General features: G+C 39.1%; 1 protein-coding gene across 1 annotated transcript in view; it reads right to left on the bottom strand.

Moving 5' to 3' along the window:
• The window catches only part of si:dkey-151j17.4, a 31171-nt gene extending 16617 nt beyond the window's left edge, over nt 1–14554 (bottom strand). Inside the window, exons 1-27 of the mRNA XM_036584790.1 lie at nt 14496–14554; nt 13400–13598; nt 13192–13305; nt 12765–12853; nt 11739–11937; nt 11537–11650; nt 11330–11404; nt 11107–11195; nt 9988–10155; nt 9548–9623; nt 9341–9429; nt 8187–8385; nt 7981–8094; nt 7774–7848; nt 7566–7654; nt 4603–4801; nt 4397–4510; nt 4166–4264; nt 3944–4032; nt 2790–2988; nt 2584–2697; nt 2353–2451; nt 2131–2219; nt 977–1175; nt 771–884; nt 564–638; nt 340–428 (exon numbers count right to left, since the gene is read on the bottom strand). Of these exons, the coding sequence (XP_036440683.1) occupies nt 340–428; nt 564–638; nt 771–884; nt 977–1175; nt 2131–2219; nt 2353–2451; nt 2584–2697; nt 2790–2988; nt 3944–4032; nt 4166–4264; nt 4397–4510; nt 4603–4801; nt 7566–7654; nt 7774–7848; nt 7981–8094; nt 8187–8385; nt 9341–9429; nt 9548–9623; nt 9988–10155; nt 11107–11195; nt 11330–11404; nt 11537–11650; nt 11739–11937; nt 12765–12853; nt 13192–13305; nt 13400–13598; nt 14496–14554 (3227 nt within the window). The remainder of the gene's footprint in view (nt 1–339; nt 429–563; nt 639–770; nt 885–976; nt 1176–2130; nt 2220–2352; nt 2452–2583; nt 2698–2789; nt 2989–3943; nt 4033–4165; nt 4265–4396; nt 4511–4602; nt 4802–7565; nt 7655–7773; nt 7849–7980; nt 8095–8186; nt 8386–9340; nt 9430–9547; nt 9624–9987; nt 10156–11106; nt 11196–11329; nt 11405–11536; nt 11651–11738; nt 11938–12764; nt 12854–13191; nt 13306–13399; nt 13599–14495) is intronic.
• Nucleotides 14555–15805: the final 1251 nt, after the last annotated feature.

Genomic DNA, 15805 nt, shown 5'->3' with positions numbered 1-15805 from the left:
CAACACACCCCCAGATTGGCCAACAGGTGGTGAGGGAAGCGATTCCCTTCACTCTAAAATGCAGCGTTAACAGAAACAGTGCACAGCTACAGTAGATTATGAACATATATAAATGAAATGAAATAAAAATACAAACTCCACCCCACAAAAAGTACATTTGGGTATTTGTTATATTTAAAATATTTAAACGTTTTGGTTTTTTTTTTTTTCTCCTGTTATTGTTCTTGTGGTTGCAGTTAATCAAGCCTGATATATAGGTACGCAGCAGCCGTCTCAGCACCCCTACATCCCACGTCCCTGATCTGCAGTGTAGTTAATGTGAACACTGAGACAGCATACTTCTCAGCCTCTTGAGGAACAGTCCCTTGGAAATACAAAGCCATTCCTGGTCTGATCCCACCAGAGATTGCGCCTACATAGGGCATTTTCTGTTACAAGAAAAAAAAAAAAATCCACAAAATTATTGATTTATAACATCCACATACAGCTGCAACAGCCACAAAATGTATTTTTACACATTTTGTCCTGATTTTCAATCCCATTTAAGGTGCTGCTGAACTTACAGGTTTGCTGACTGGATGTGAAATCTCGGGGTGCGTGGTCTCGAGTTCCTTAAAGAAGGAGGAAGTGCTCCAGTTCTGAGGGACGGTAATACCATCATGCATGATTTCAATAATAAAGTAAATGCATTTCTTTAAAGATTTTCTTTTAAAATACAGAACATTTTCTTACAGTAACATTTCTCCAAAACAGAAAAACAAATCACTTACGGTAATTAAACCAAACAGGTTCATGGTCACATTTCCACGAATGTCAATTGCAGACACTTTCTCCAAGGGTATGCGGTGCTTGAACATGCAGTGTTTAAAGCCATTTACATATACCTGCACAAATATAGCAAAGTGTCTGTTTATAATAGATGTATTCCTGTCTGCTTCATAAATTGTTTTTCCTCTAGTTAAAGCAAAGAACACACCTCATAGCCCTCAGGTTTAATCACATAAAACATGGTGAAGGGTTTTCCCTTGGTGAAGGGTTTGTCTGATGCCAATTCCTCAATCTCCCATCCACCACTCCTGAAGCTGTTCAGGGTCACTCTCTCACCAATGCGGGGGCTGAAATGAAAGGCCGTGTCATCACCTGAAGCCTGTCCGGTCTTGAGATTGATCTCAAATCTGTGAACAACATACGTAGGTAAAACATATGACTTTATTAGCATCACTGAATGTAATGGAACTGGACTTCAGTTATAAGCACTTATGGTAAAGACTCATGTCCAGAATACACAACTTCTGGAGTTTATATCTTAATAAATGCAGAATTTATAAGTGCGCTTTGAAGCAGGAACGTGAGAATGTGTTTCAAGTTGGGAGTGCTGATTTTTTTGGCATTGTACAGGTGAAGTGTACCATGACATCATGCTAAATACCTGTTTGTTTCCCAATTGTCTGGATAATTTACATGATGGAGAGCGTATTATTATGGTTAGAGACATGCACATATAACCGACACAGCAACCGCTGATGCGCATCCTGATGTCCCTTCACTGTCTTGCAGGACAAACTTTATAAAAATGAGCATGGCGAAGACCAGTCAGATTGCTTATTTGTGGAATCAGCTTGTGTCACACCCATAGTCAAGCTGCCATGTAGCGGAAGATTAGTATAGTAGTAGAAAAAAAAGAGATGGGAGTCGGAGATGATTGCTTTGCCTGATAAACTGTAAGTTTTAAAAACAACATTACAATGTATCGACAGAGAAATACCCTTCAACTCCTGCTTATGTTTGATCAACACACCCCCAGATTAGTCAACAGGTGGTGAGGGAGGCGAATCCCTTCACTCTAAAATGCAGCGTTAACAGAAACAGTGCACAGCTACAGTAGATTATGAACATATATAAATGAAATGAAATAAAAATACAAACTCCACCCCACAAAAAGTACATTTGGGTATTTGTTATATTTAAAATATTTAAACGTTTTTTGGTTTGTTTTTTTGCTCCTGTTATTGTCTTTGTGGTTGCAGTTAATTAAGCCTGATGTATAGGTACGCAGCAGCCGTCTCAGCACCCCTACTTCCCACGTCCCTGATCTGTAGAATAGTTCATGTAAACACTAGAACAGCATACTTCTCAGCCTCTTGTGGAACAGTCCCTTGGAAATACAAAGCCATTCCTGGTCTTATTCCACCAGAGATTGCGCCCACATGGGGAACTGTCTGTTATAAGAAAAATAAAAATCCACAAAATTACAGATTCATTACATCCACATATATCTGCAACAGCCACAAAATGTATTTTCACACATGTTGGCCTGATATTCAATTCCATTAAAGGTGCTGTTTAACTTACAGGGTTGCTCACTGGATGTGAAATCTCTGAAGGCGTGGTTGACACACTGGAGGGTGCAGTGGACTCGTGTTCCTTGAAGAAGGAAGAAGTGCTCCAGTTCTGAAAGAAGGTAATATCAACAAGCATGATTTCAGTAGTAAACCACACATATTTGTTTAAAGGTTTTCTTTTGTATTATAAGGCTTTTTGTTACAGTAAAATTTTTCCAAAACAGAAAAAACATTGACTTACGTTAATGAAACCAAACAGGTTCATGGTCACATTTCCACGAATGTCAATTGCAGACACTTTCTCCAAGGGTATGCGGTGCTTGAACATGCAGTGTTTAAAGCCATTTACATATACCTGCACAAATATAGCAAAGTGTCTTTTTATGATAGATGTATTCCTGTCTGCTTCATAAATTGATTTTCCTCTAGTTAAAGCAAAAAACACACCTCATAGCCCTCAGGTTTAATCACATAAAACATGGTGAAGGGTTTTCCCTTGGTGAAGGGTTTGTCTGAGGCTGATTCCTCACTTTCCCATCCACCGTTCCTGAAGCTGTTCAGGGCCACTCTCTTACCAATGCGGGGGTTGAAATGAAAGGCCGTGTCATCACCTGGAGCCTGTCCGGTCTTGAGATTGATCTCAAATCTGTGAACAACATACGTAGGTAAAACATATGACTTTATTAGCATCACTGAATGTAATGGAACTGGACTTCAGTTATAAGCACTTATGGTAAAGACTCATGTCCAGAATACACAACTTCTGGAGTTTATATCTTAATAAATGCAGAATTTATAAGTGCGCTTTGAAGCAGGAACGTGAGAATGTGTTTCAAGTTGGGAGTGCTGATTTTTTTGGCATTGTACAGGTGAAGTGTACCATGACATCATGCTAAATACCTGTTTGTTTCCCAATTGTCTGGATAATTTACATGATGGAGAGCGTATTATTATGGTTAGAGACATGCACATATAACCGACACAGCAACCGCTGATGCGCATCCTGATGTCCCTTCACTGTCTTGCAGGACAAACTTTATAAAAATGAGCATGGCGAAGACCAGTCAGATTGCTTATTTGTGGAATCAGCTTGTGTCACACCCATAGTCAAGCTGCCATGTAGCGGAAGATTAGTATAGTAGTAGAAAAAAAAGAGATGGGAGTCGGAGATGATTGCTTTGCCTGATAAACTGTAAGTTTTAAAAACAACATTACAATGTATCGACAGAGAAATACCCTTCAACTCCTGCTTATGTTTGATCAACACACCCCCAGATTAGTCAACAGGTGGTGAGGGAGGCGAATCCCTTCACTCTAAAATGCAGCGTTAACAGAAACAGTGCACAGCTACAGTAGATTATGAACATATATAAATGAAATGAAATAAAAATACAAACTCCACCCCACAAAAAGTACATTTGGGTATTTGTTATATTTAAATTATTTAAACGTTTTTTGGTTTGTTTTTTTGCTCCTGTTATTGTCTTTGTGGTTGCAGTTAATTAAGCCTGATGTATAGGTACGCAGCAGCCGTCTCAGCACCCCTACTTCCCACGTCCCTGATCTGTAGAATAGTTCATGTAAACACTAGAACAGCATACTTCTCAGCCTCTTGTGGAACAGTCCCTTGGAAATACAAAGCCATTCCTGGTCTTATTCCACCAGAGATTGCGCCCACATGGGGAACTGTCTGTTATAAGAAAAATAAAAATCCACAAAATTACAGATTCATTACATCCACATATATCTGCAACAGCCACAAAATGTATTTTCACACATGTTGGCCTGATATTCAATTCCATTAAAGGTGCTGTTTAACTTACAGGGTTGCTCACTGGATGTGAAATCTCTGAAGGCGTGGTTGACACACTGGAGGGTGCAGTGGACTCGTGTTCCTTGAAGAAGGAAGAAGTGCTCCAGTTCTGAAAGAAGGTAATATCAACAAGCATGATTTCAGTAGTAAACCACACATATTTGTTTAAAGGTTTTCTTTTGTATTATAAGGCTTTTTGTTACAGTAAAATTTTTCCAAAACAGAAAAAACATTGACTTACGTTAATGAAACCAAACAGGTTCATGGTCACATTTCCACGAATGTCAATTGCAGACACTTTCTCCAAGGGTATGCGGTGCTTGAACATGCAGTGTTTAAAGCCATTTACATATACCTGCACAAATATAGCAAAGTGTCTTTTTATGATAGATGTATTCCTGTCTGCTTCATAAATTGATTTTCCTCTAGTTAAAGCAAAAAACACACCTCATAGCCCTCAGGTTTAATCACATAAAACATGGTGAAGGGTTTTCCCTTGGTGAAGGGTTTGTCTGAGGCTGATTCCTCACTTTCCCATCCACCGTTCCTGAAGCTGTTCAGGGTCACTCTCTCACCAATGCGGGGGTTGAAATGAAAGGCCGTGTCATCACCTGGAGCCTGTCCGGTCTTGAGATTGATCTCAAATCTGTGAACAACATACGTAGGTAAAACATATGACTTTATTAGCATCACTGAATGTAATGGAACTGGACTTCAGTTATAAGCACTTATGGTAAAGACTCATGTCCAGAATACACAACTTCTGGAGTTTATATCTTAATAAATGCAGAATTTATAAGTGCGCTTTGAAGCAGGAACGTGAGAATGTGTTTCAAGTTGGGAGTGCTGATTTTTTTGGCATTGTACAGGTGAAGTGTACCATGACATCATGCTAAATACCTGTTTGTTTCCCAATTGTCTGGATAATTTACATGATGGAGAGCGTATTATTATGGTTAGAGACATGCACATATAACCGACACAGCAACCGCTGATGGGCACCCTGATGTCCCTTCACTGTCTTGCAGGACAAACTTTATAAAAATGAGCATGGCGAAGACCAGTCAGATTGCTTATTTGTGGAATCAGCTTGTGTCACACCCATAGTCAAGCTGCCATGTAGCGGAAGATTATTATACTAGTAGAAAAAAAGAGATGGGAGTCGGAGAAGATTGCTTTGCCTGATAAACTGTAAGTTTTAAAAACAACATTACAATGTATCGACAGAGAAATACCCTTCAACTCCTGCTTATGTTTGATCAACACACCCCCAGATTGGCCAACAGGTGGTGAGGGAAGCGATTCCCTTCACTCTAAAATGCAGCGTTAACAGAAACAGTGCACAGCTACAGTAGATTATGAACATATATAAATGAAATGAAATGAAAATACAAACTCCACCCCACAAAAAGTACATTTGGGTATTTGTTATATTTAAAATATTTAAACGTTTTTTGGTTTGTTTTTTTGCTCCTGTTATTGTCTTTGTGGTTGCAGTTAATCAAGCCTGATATATAGGTACGCAGCAGCCGTCTCAGCACCCCTACTTCCCACGTCCCTGATCTGTAGAATAGTTCATGTAAACACTAGAACAGCATACTTCTCAGCCTCTTGTGGAACAGTCCCTTGGAAATACAAAGCCATTCCTGGTCTTATTCCACCAGAGATTGCGCCCACATGGGGAACTGTCTGTTATAAGAAAAATAAAAATCCACAAAATTACAGATTCATTACATCCACATATATCTGCAACAGCCACAAAATGTATTTTCACACATGTTGGCCTGATATTCAATTCCATTAAAGGTGCTGTTTAACTTACAGGGTTGCTCACTGGATGTGAAATCTCTGAGGCGTGGTTGACACACTGGAGGGTGCAGTGGACTCGTGTTCCTTGAAGAAGGAAGAAGTGCTCCAGTTCTGAAAGAAGGTAATATCAACAGCATGATTTCAGTAGTAAACCACACATATTTGTTTAAAGGTTTTCTTTTGTATTATAAGGCTTTTTGTTACAGTAAAATTTTTCCAAAACAGAAAAAACATTGACTTACGTTAATGAAACCAAACAGGTTCATGGTCACATTTCCACGAATGTCAATTGCAGACACTTTCTCCAAGGGTATGCGGTGCTTGAACATGCAGTGTTTAAAGCCATTTACATATACCTGCACAAATATAGCAAAGTGTCTGTTTATAATAGATGTATTCCTGTCTGCTTCATAAATTGTTTTTCCTCTAGTTAAAGCAAAGAACACACCTCATAGCCCTCAGGTTTAATCACATAAAACATGGTGAAGGGTTTTCCCTTGGTGAAGGGTTTGTCTGAGGCTGATTCCTCAATCTCCCATCCACCACTCCTGAAGCTGTTCAGGGTCACTCTCTCACCAATGCGGGGGCTGAAATGAAAGGCCGTGTCATCACCTGAAGCCTGTCCGGTCTTGAGATTGATCTCAAATCTGTGAACAACATACGGAGGTAAAACATATAACTTTATCAGGATCACTGAATGTAATGGAACTGAACTTCAGTTATAAGCAGTTATGGTAAAGACTTCATGTCCAGAATACATAATTTGGGAGTTTATATCTTAATAAAGGCAGAATTTATAAGTGCGCTTTGAAGCAGGAACGTGAGAATGTGTTTCAAGTTGGGGGTGCTGAATTTTTTGGCATTGTACAGGTGAAGTGTACCATGACATCATGCTAAATACCTGTTTGTTTCCCAATTGTCTGGATAATTTACATGATGGAGAGCGTATTATTATGGTTAGAGACATGCACATATAACCGACACAGCAACCGCTGATGGGCACCCTGATGTCCCTTCACTGTCTTGCAGGACAAACTTTATAAAAATGAGCATGGCGAAGACCAGTCAGATTGCTTATTTGTGGAATCAGCTTGTGTCACACCCATAGTCAAGCTGCCATGTAGCGGAAGATTATTATACTAGTAGAAAAAAAGAGATGGGAGTCGGAGATGATTGCTTTGCCTGATAAACTGTAAGTTTTAAAAACAACATTACAATGTATCGACAGAGAAATACCCTTCAACTCCTGCTTATGTTTGATCAACACACCCCCAGATTGGCCAACAGGTGGTGAGGGAAGCGATTCCCTTCACTCTAAAATGCAGCGTTAACAGAAACAGTGCACAGCTACAGCAGATTATGAACATATATAACTGAAATGAAATAAAAATACAAACTCCACCCGACAAAAAGTACATTTGGGTATTTGTTATATTTAAAATATTTAAACGTTTTTTGGTTTGTTTTTTTGCTCCTGTTATTGTTCTTGTGGTTACAGTCAATCAGGCCTGACATTTGTGGACGCTGCAGCCGCCTCAGCACCCCTACTTCCCACGTCCCTGATCTGCAGTGTAGTTAATGTGAACACTGAGACAGCATACTTCTCAGCCTCTTGAGGAACATTCCCTTGGAAATACAAAGCCATTCCTGGTCTGATCCCACCAGAGACTGCGCCTACATAGGGCATTTTCTGTTACAAGAAAAAAAAAATCCACAAAATTATTGATTTATAACATCCACATACAGCTGCAACAGCCACAAAATGTATTTTTACACATTTTGTCCTGATTTTCATGCTGTTGAACTTACAGGTTTGCTCACTGGATGTGAAATCTCGGGGTGCGTGGTCTCGAGTTCCTTAAAGAAGGAGGAAGTGCTCCAGTTCTGAGGTAAGGTAATACCATCATGCATGATTTCAATAATAAAGTAAATGCATTTCTTTAAAGATTTTCTTTTAAAATACAGAACATTTTCTTACAGTAACATTTCTCCAAAACAGAAAAACAAATCACTTACGGTAATTAAACCAAACAGGTTCATGGTCACATTTCCACGAATGTCAATTGCAGAGACTTTCTCCAAGAGTATGCGGTGCTTGAACATGCAGTGTCGAAAGCCATTTACATATACCTGCACAAATATAGCAAAGTGTCTTTTTATGATAGATGTATTCCTTTTTGCTTCATAAATTGATTTTCCTCTAGTTAAAGCAAAAAACACACCTCATAGCCCTCAGGTTTAATCAGAAAAAACATGTTAAAGGGTGCTCCCTTGGTGAAAGGTTTGTCTGAGGCTGATTCCTCACTTTCCCATCCACCGTTCCTGAAGCTGTTCAGGGCCACTCTCTCACCAATGCGGGGGCTGAAATGAAAGGCCGTGTCATCACCTGGAGCCTGTCCAGTCTTGAGATTGATCTCAAATCTGTGAACAACACACGTAGGTAAAACATATAACTTTATTAGCATCACTGAATGTAATGGAACTGGACTTCAGTTATAAGCAGTTATGGTAAAGACTTCATGTCCAGAATACACAACTTCTGGAGTTTATATCTTGATAAATGCAGAATTTATAAGTGCGCTTTGAAGCAGGAACGTGAGAATGTGTTTCAAGTTGGGAGTGCTGAATTTTTTGGCATTGTACAGGTGAAGTGTACCATGACATCATGCTAAATACCTGTTTGTTTCCCAATTGTCTGGATAATTTACATGATAGAGAGCGTATTATTATGGTTAGAGACATGCACATATAACCGACACAGCAACCGCTGATGCGCACCCTGATGTCCCTTCACTGTCTTGCAGGACAAACTTTATAAAAATGAGCATGGCGAAGACCAGTCAGATTGCTTATTTGTGGAATCAGCTTGTGTCACACCCATAGTCAAGCTGCCATGTAGCGGAAGATTATTATACTAGTAGAAAAAAAGAGATGGGAGTCGGAGATGATTGCTTTGCCTGATAAACTGTAAGTTTTAAAAACAACATTACAATGTATCGACAGAGAAATACCCTTCAACTCCTGCTTATGTTTGATCAACACACCCCCAGATTGGCCAACAGGTGGTGAGGGAAGCGAATCCCTTCACTCTAAAATGCAGCGTTAACAGAAACAGTGCACAGCTACAGCAGATTATGAACATATATAACTGAAATGAAATAAAAATACAAACTCCACCCGACAAAAAGTACATTTGGGTATTTGTTATATTTAAAATATTTAAACGTTTTTTGGTTTGTTTTTTTGCTCCTGTTATTGTTCTTGTGGTTACAGTCAATCAGGCCTGACATTTGTGGACGCTGCAGCCGCCTCAGCACCCCTACTTCCCACGTCCCTGATCTGCAGTGTAGTTAATGTGAACACTGAGACAGCATACTTCTCAGCCTCTTGAGGAACAGTCCCTTGGAAATACAAAGCCATTCCTGGTCTGATCCCACCAGAGATTGCGCCTACATAGGGCATTTTCTGTTACAAGAAAAAAAAATCCACAAAATTATTGATTTAAACATCCACATACAGCTGCAACAGCCACACAATGTATTTTTACAGATTTTGGCCTGATTTTCAATGCTGTTGAACTTACAGGTTTGCTGACTGGATGTGAAATCTCTGGGGTGCGTGGTCTCGAGCTCCTTAAAGAAGGAGGAAGTGCTCCAGTTCTGAGGGACGGTAATACCATCAAGCATGATTTCAATAATAAAGTAAATGCATTTATTTAAAGATTTTCTTTTAAAATGTAGAACACTCTTAAAGTAAAATTTCTTCAAAATAGAAAAAACAAATCACTTACTTTAATGAAACCAAAGAGGTTTATGTTCACATGTCCACGAATGTCAACTGCAGAGACTTTCTCCAAGGGTATACGGTGCTTGAACATGCAGTGTCGAAAGCCATTTACATATACCTGCACAAGCATAGCAAAGTTTCTTCCTATCATGTATATATTCCTTTTTTAATTAATTGTTTATTTCCAAGGTAACAGGAAAACACACCTCATAGCCCTCAGGTTTAATCAGAAAAAACATGTTAAAGGGTGCTCCCTTGGTGAAAGGTTTGTCTGAGGCTGATTCCTCACTTTCCCATCCACCGTTCCTGAAGCTGTTCAGGGCCACTCTCTCACCAATGCGGGGGCTGAAATGAAAGGCCGTGTCATCACCTGGAGCCTGTCCGGTCTTGAGATTGATCTCAAATCTGTGAACAACACACGTAGGTAAAACATATAACTTTATTAGCATCACTGAATGTAATGGAACTGGACTTCAGTTATAAGCAGTTATGGTAAAGACTTCATGTCCAGAATACACAACTTCTGGAGTTTATATCTTAATAACTGCAGAATTTATAAGTGTGCTTTGAAGCAGGGACGTGAGAATGTGTCTCAAGTTGGGAGTGCTGAATTTTTTGGCATTGTATAGGTGAAGTGTACCATGACATCATGCTAAATACCTGTTTTTTTCCCAATTGTCTGGATAATTTACATGATAGAGAGCGTATTATTATGGTGAGACATGCACATATAACCGACAAAGGAACCGCTGATGCGCACCCTGATGTCCCTTCACTGTCTTGCAAAATAAACTTTATAAAAATGAGCATGGCGAAGACCAGTCAGATTGCTTATTTGTGGAATCAGCTTGTGTCACACCCATAGTCAAGCTGTCATGTAGCAGAAGATTATTATAGTAGTAGGAAAAAAGAAATGGGAGTTGGAGATGATTGCTTTGCCTGATAAATTGTGAATTTTAAAAACATTACAATGTATCGAGTCAGAAAAATACCCTACAACTCCTGCTTTTGTTTGATCAACACACCCCCAGACTGGCCAACAGGTGGTGAGGGAAGCGAATCCCTTGACTTTAAAATGCAGTATTAACTGACACAGTGCACAGCCACAGTAGATTATGAACATATATAAATGAAATGAAATAAAAATAAGAACTCCATCCTACAAAAAGTACATTTGGGTATTTGTTATATTTAAAATATTGAAAAGTTTTGTTGTTTGTTTTTTTTCCCTGTTATTGTTCTTGTGTTTGCAGTTAATCAGGCCTGACATTTGTGGACGCTGCAGCCACCTCAGCACCCCTACTTCCCACGTCCCTGATCTGTAGTGTAGTTAATGTGAACACTGAGACAGCATACTTCTCAGCCTCTTGAGGAACAGTCCCTTGGAAATACAAAGCCATTCCTGGTCTGATCCCACCAGAGATTGCGCCTACATAGGGCATTTTCTGTTACAAGAAAAAAAAAAAAATCCACAAAATTATTGATTTAAACATCCACATACAGCTGCAACAGCCACAAAATGTATTTTTACACATTTTGTCCTGATTTTCAATCCCATTTAAGGTGCTGTTGAACTTACAGGTTTGCTGACTGGATGTGAAATCTCTGGGTGCGTGGTCTCGAGCTCCTTAAAGAAGGAGGAAGTGCTCCAGTTCTGAGGGACGGTAATACCATCAAGCATGATTTCAATAATAAAGTAAATGCATTTATTTAAAGATTTTCTTTTAAAATACAGAACATTTTCTTACAGTAACATTTCTCCAAAATAGAAAAACAAATCACTTACTTTAATGAAACCAAAGAGGTTTATGTTCACATGTCCACGAATGTCAATTGCAGACACTTTCTCCAAGGGTATGCGGTGCTTGAACATGCAGTGTCGAAAGCCATTTACATATACCTGCACAAACATAGCAAAGTTTCTTCCTATCATGTATATATTCCTTTTTTAATTAATTGTTTATTTCCAAGGTAACAGGAAAACACACCTCATAGCCCTCAGGTTTAATCAGAAAAAACATGTTAAAGGGTGCTCCCTTGGTGAAAGGTTTGTCTGAGGCTGATTCCTCACTTTCCCATCCACCGTTCCTGAAGCTGTTCAGGGCCACTCTCTCACCAATGCGGGGGCTGAAATGAAAGGCCGTGTCATCACCTGGAGCCTGTCCAATCTTGAGATTGATCTCAAATCTGTGAACAACAAACAGAAGTAAACCATAAAACTTTATAAGCATTACTGAATGTGATATAACTAAAATTTGGTGAGAAGCACTTATGGTAAAGACTTAAACTGCAAAATTAATGTATTCTGTACATTATGTCTTAATTAACTGTAGAATTTATAGGTGCATTTTGCAGCAGGGATACGAGAAGTTGTTTCAAGTTGGAAGTACTGATTTTTTTTTGCATCGTATAGGTGAAGTATACCATAACCTCATGATAATTGCATGTTTTTTCCCAATTGTTTGGCTAATTTACATAAAACAGAGTGTATTACTGTGGTGAGAGACATGGACAATTAACTGACACAGCAACTGCTGATGCGCACCCTGCTGTCCCTGCTCTGTTTTGCAGGACAAATTTTATGAAAATGAGCAAAGCAAAAACCAATCAGATTGCTTTTTTGTGGAATAAGCTTGTGTCATGCCCATGAATGAGTTGTATCTAGTGGAAAATTGTTATACTGGTAGAAAAAATGGACAGGAATGGGAGGTGATTGCTTTGCATGATAAATTGCAAAGTTTCTAAAAATCCACGTTGAGGCACAGAAATAGCCTACAACAGATTTTGAACATATATTAATAAAAATATAAACTCCAACTTACAAAAGTTACATTTGCTTATTTGTTATGCTCAACTATCTAAATTTTTTATTGCTTGCTTATTTTCCTGTAGTTGATTTTAGTGGTTGTATTTAATAAAGCCTGACATTTGGGGATGTTGCAGCTGCCTCAGCACCCCTACTTCCCACGTTCTAGCTTTGTAGTGGACTAAATGTGAACAATATAACAACATACTGCTTAGCCTCTTGAGGAACAATCCCTTGGAAATACACAGCCATTCCTGGTCTTATCCCACCAGAGACTGCACCCACATAGGGAATTTTCTGTAAAAAAAATAAATAAATAAAAGAATCCACAAAATTACTGATCCATCACATCCACATATAGCTGCAACCGCCTTTAAATTGTATTTTCACACATTTTGTCCTGATTTTCAATTCCATTAAAGGCACTGTTTAACTTACAGGGTTGGTGACTGGAAATGCAATCTCTGAGTGTGTAGTTGTCAGATGTTCCGTAAAGAAGGAAGAAGTGCTCCAATTCTGAAGCAAGGTGAAACCATCAAAAGTAAACCTTAAACTCAAAGCTACTTTTTCATGTTGTTCTCATTGTCAGATTTTGCTATAGGAAATTACAACAAAAAACACAAAAAATCACTTACTTCAGTGACATGAAAGGCATTCATAGTCACATCTCCACGGACGTCAATTGCAGACACTTTCTCCAAGGGTATGCGGTGCTTGAACATGTAGTGCTGAGATCCGTTTACATATACCTGCATGAACATGTTAATTTTTTTTTTTTTTATCATTTCTATGTACCTTTTGGCTTGTAGATAGTATATTCATAACTTCATATAAAAAACACACCTCATAACCCTCGGGTTTTATCACAAAAAACATAGTAAATGGGGCTCTCTTGGTAAAGGGCTTGTCTGTGGCTGATTCCTCATTCTCCCATTTCCCATTCCTGAAGCTGTTCATGACCACTTTCTTGCCAGTGAAGAGCTTGAAATGAAAAGCAGTGTCATCCCCTTTAGCCTGTCCAGTCTTAAGATTTATCTCAAACCTGTCATAAAGAAAACAGAAGAAAACCATACAAATTGAGGCTCTTAATGATGAACACATGATCTTATTCTGTAATTCTGTTTTTTGTGATGCTTTTGTAATTGTATTATGTGTAGTTTTCTTTGCAGTGTTTGTCAGTTTGCATATTTTAAAAGCTTACTCCTTTCCATCTTCTGGAACAATCCCTTGGAAGAACAAAGCTTTTCCTGGAATTAGACCTCCAAGGACTGGGCTGACATAGGGAGTTTTCTGTGGTCAGCAAAAAATAATCACTCAAAATCAATTAATGCAGGATATGCTGAATCAAAAAATTCACTAAAATGTCAAAATGTTCAAGGTCCTTGAGGACTTATGCTTATCACTGATAAATGAAAAATATTTATTGAAATCCAAAGATTACATTTTTAACACATATATGTAGGTTGCATACCACAAAACTAATAAACATAACCAGAGAGAAGTGGGAGATAGCATAGATGAGATAGCATAGATGTTGATTAGTCTGAAAAACAGTGTTGCCTAAGCATCATTACAAAATGCTTATTGCTTAAGCATTTCAATTGAAACTAACACATTTGCATACACTTATTCACTCACACAGGTACTTAGTTGCAATACTGAAAATAAACATAAAACAGCAAAAAATTAAATATACATTGGCATCCAAAACAATACTGCTAAGTGCTAAAAAAGGGGTTTTCTCATCCCAAAAGCATTCTACCAATACAATGGACCAGTGGTTCCCAATCTGGTCCTCAGGGCCCCCAGACAGTCCACATTTTGCCATCATCTTTATGTGTTGCAAGTTGTTTGGAGTAAAAAGGTGGTCCATCTGGTGGGCCATGTGGACCAGGTTGGGAATCACTGCAAAATAGACAATACAAATGATCACACTTACAAGGTTGAAGACCTGCTGAAAGCCAGAGTGGTGGGAATGGTGACCAGCAGCCCAGCCATGGTGGAAGTGCCCAGCGGCATGCAAGCCATGGTGGAAGTCCCCGACGCCGTGTGCCGCATGGTGGGAGTGGTGGCCACGATGGAAGTGCTCGGCAGTGTGAGAGCCATGGTGGGACTGGTGCTCGCCACGCTCGCCGCAGTGGGAATGGTGCTCAGAGCGCGAGCCATGGTGGGAATGGCGCTCAGAGTGCGAGCCATGGTGGGAGCCGCAATGATGGCCTCGTTTCATTATAAAACTATTGTTGAGGAGGAAGCAGGAAGCAAGAAGGGCTGATACACTCAAGCACGAGATTCTGTAAGCACAGAATGAGTCTCACAATGTGAGTGCTTGGTTTTATAGGGTACTCAAGGGTGGGGAAGCTTCTGACCCCAGGCTGATTAAACCCCTTAGGAAGTTCTCACAACCGTTATGGACTAGTTTGAACTTGATAGCCTTCTGGCAATTAACTAACTGACTTAAACTGGGCAAAGTTCCTCCAATGTTACCTCCAAAGGCACTAAGTTATGTGTGCAGTTGGAGAAAACAGAGTTATCTGTTTTTTACATTTCGAATTTCATTTAAAAATAAACAATTTCAAATAAGACATTTTATGGTATATAGGTATTTTGTTGTGTATTTCACGGTTTTCAATAACAGCTTTCAACATAAAGGACAGCAAAATACTCTAAAGGGTCATTTTTTGCTCAGGTAACCAGTTCAAGAGCAGTTTAGTAACAGTAATTTATAGTGGGTTACATAACTTCAACAAATCCTTTCTTATGACCTGATCTGAATCAGCCTGGGGCAAAGTTGTCACTTTGCTATCCAAATGCATCTTTGAAGTCCCAGTCACGACAGTAGGTGCTGTCAGCTGCATGCAAAAGAAGTTCAAGCTCTAAGGCATCCAGCGGCATGAGTGTAAGACTTACTTGGCATAATGGAAGTAACATGATAAAACAGCAGTAGTTTTACACAAAATTGCATAATCTGCATCTCAAGTTTTGCAAACTTGCTTCCTATGTCACAGTGACATCGAAAGATCTACACCTTCTGCGTTATATACTATTTATTGTCAGTTATACCTAATAAAACAAACAACTTGCCACGTCAGATCTGCAGATGCAACCAGTTCCAAAAAAAGAAAAAAAGAAAAAGACATGCAAACTGTTTTCTGAACCTTTAGACCCATTAGCACGTTCGCCCTAAAAACAAAGATGCATGCAAATCAATCAATTCATTTTATTTAAAACCCAAACCCCTGGTGTTCCAAA

This window comes from Colossoma macropomum, unplaced genomic scaffold (genome assembly GCF_904425465.1).
Source record: "Colossoma macropomum unplaced genomic scaffold, Colossoma_macropomum, whole genome shotgun sequence".
In the NCBI taxonomy this organism is placed as follows: domain Eukaryota; kingdom Metazoa; phylum Chordata; class Actinopteri; order Characiformes; family Serrasalmidae; genus Colossoma; species Colossoma macropomum.
The sequence above is the reverse complement of the archived record's forward strand: the minus strand, read 5'-3'. Positions and strand labels throughout refer to the sequence as shown.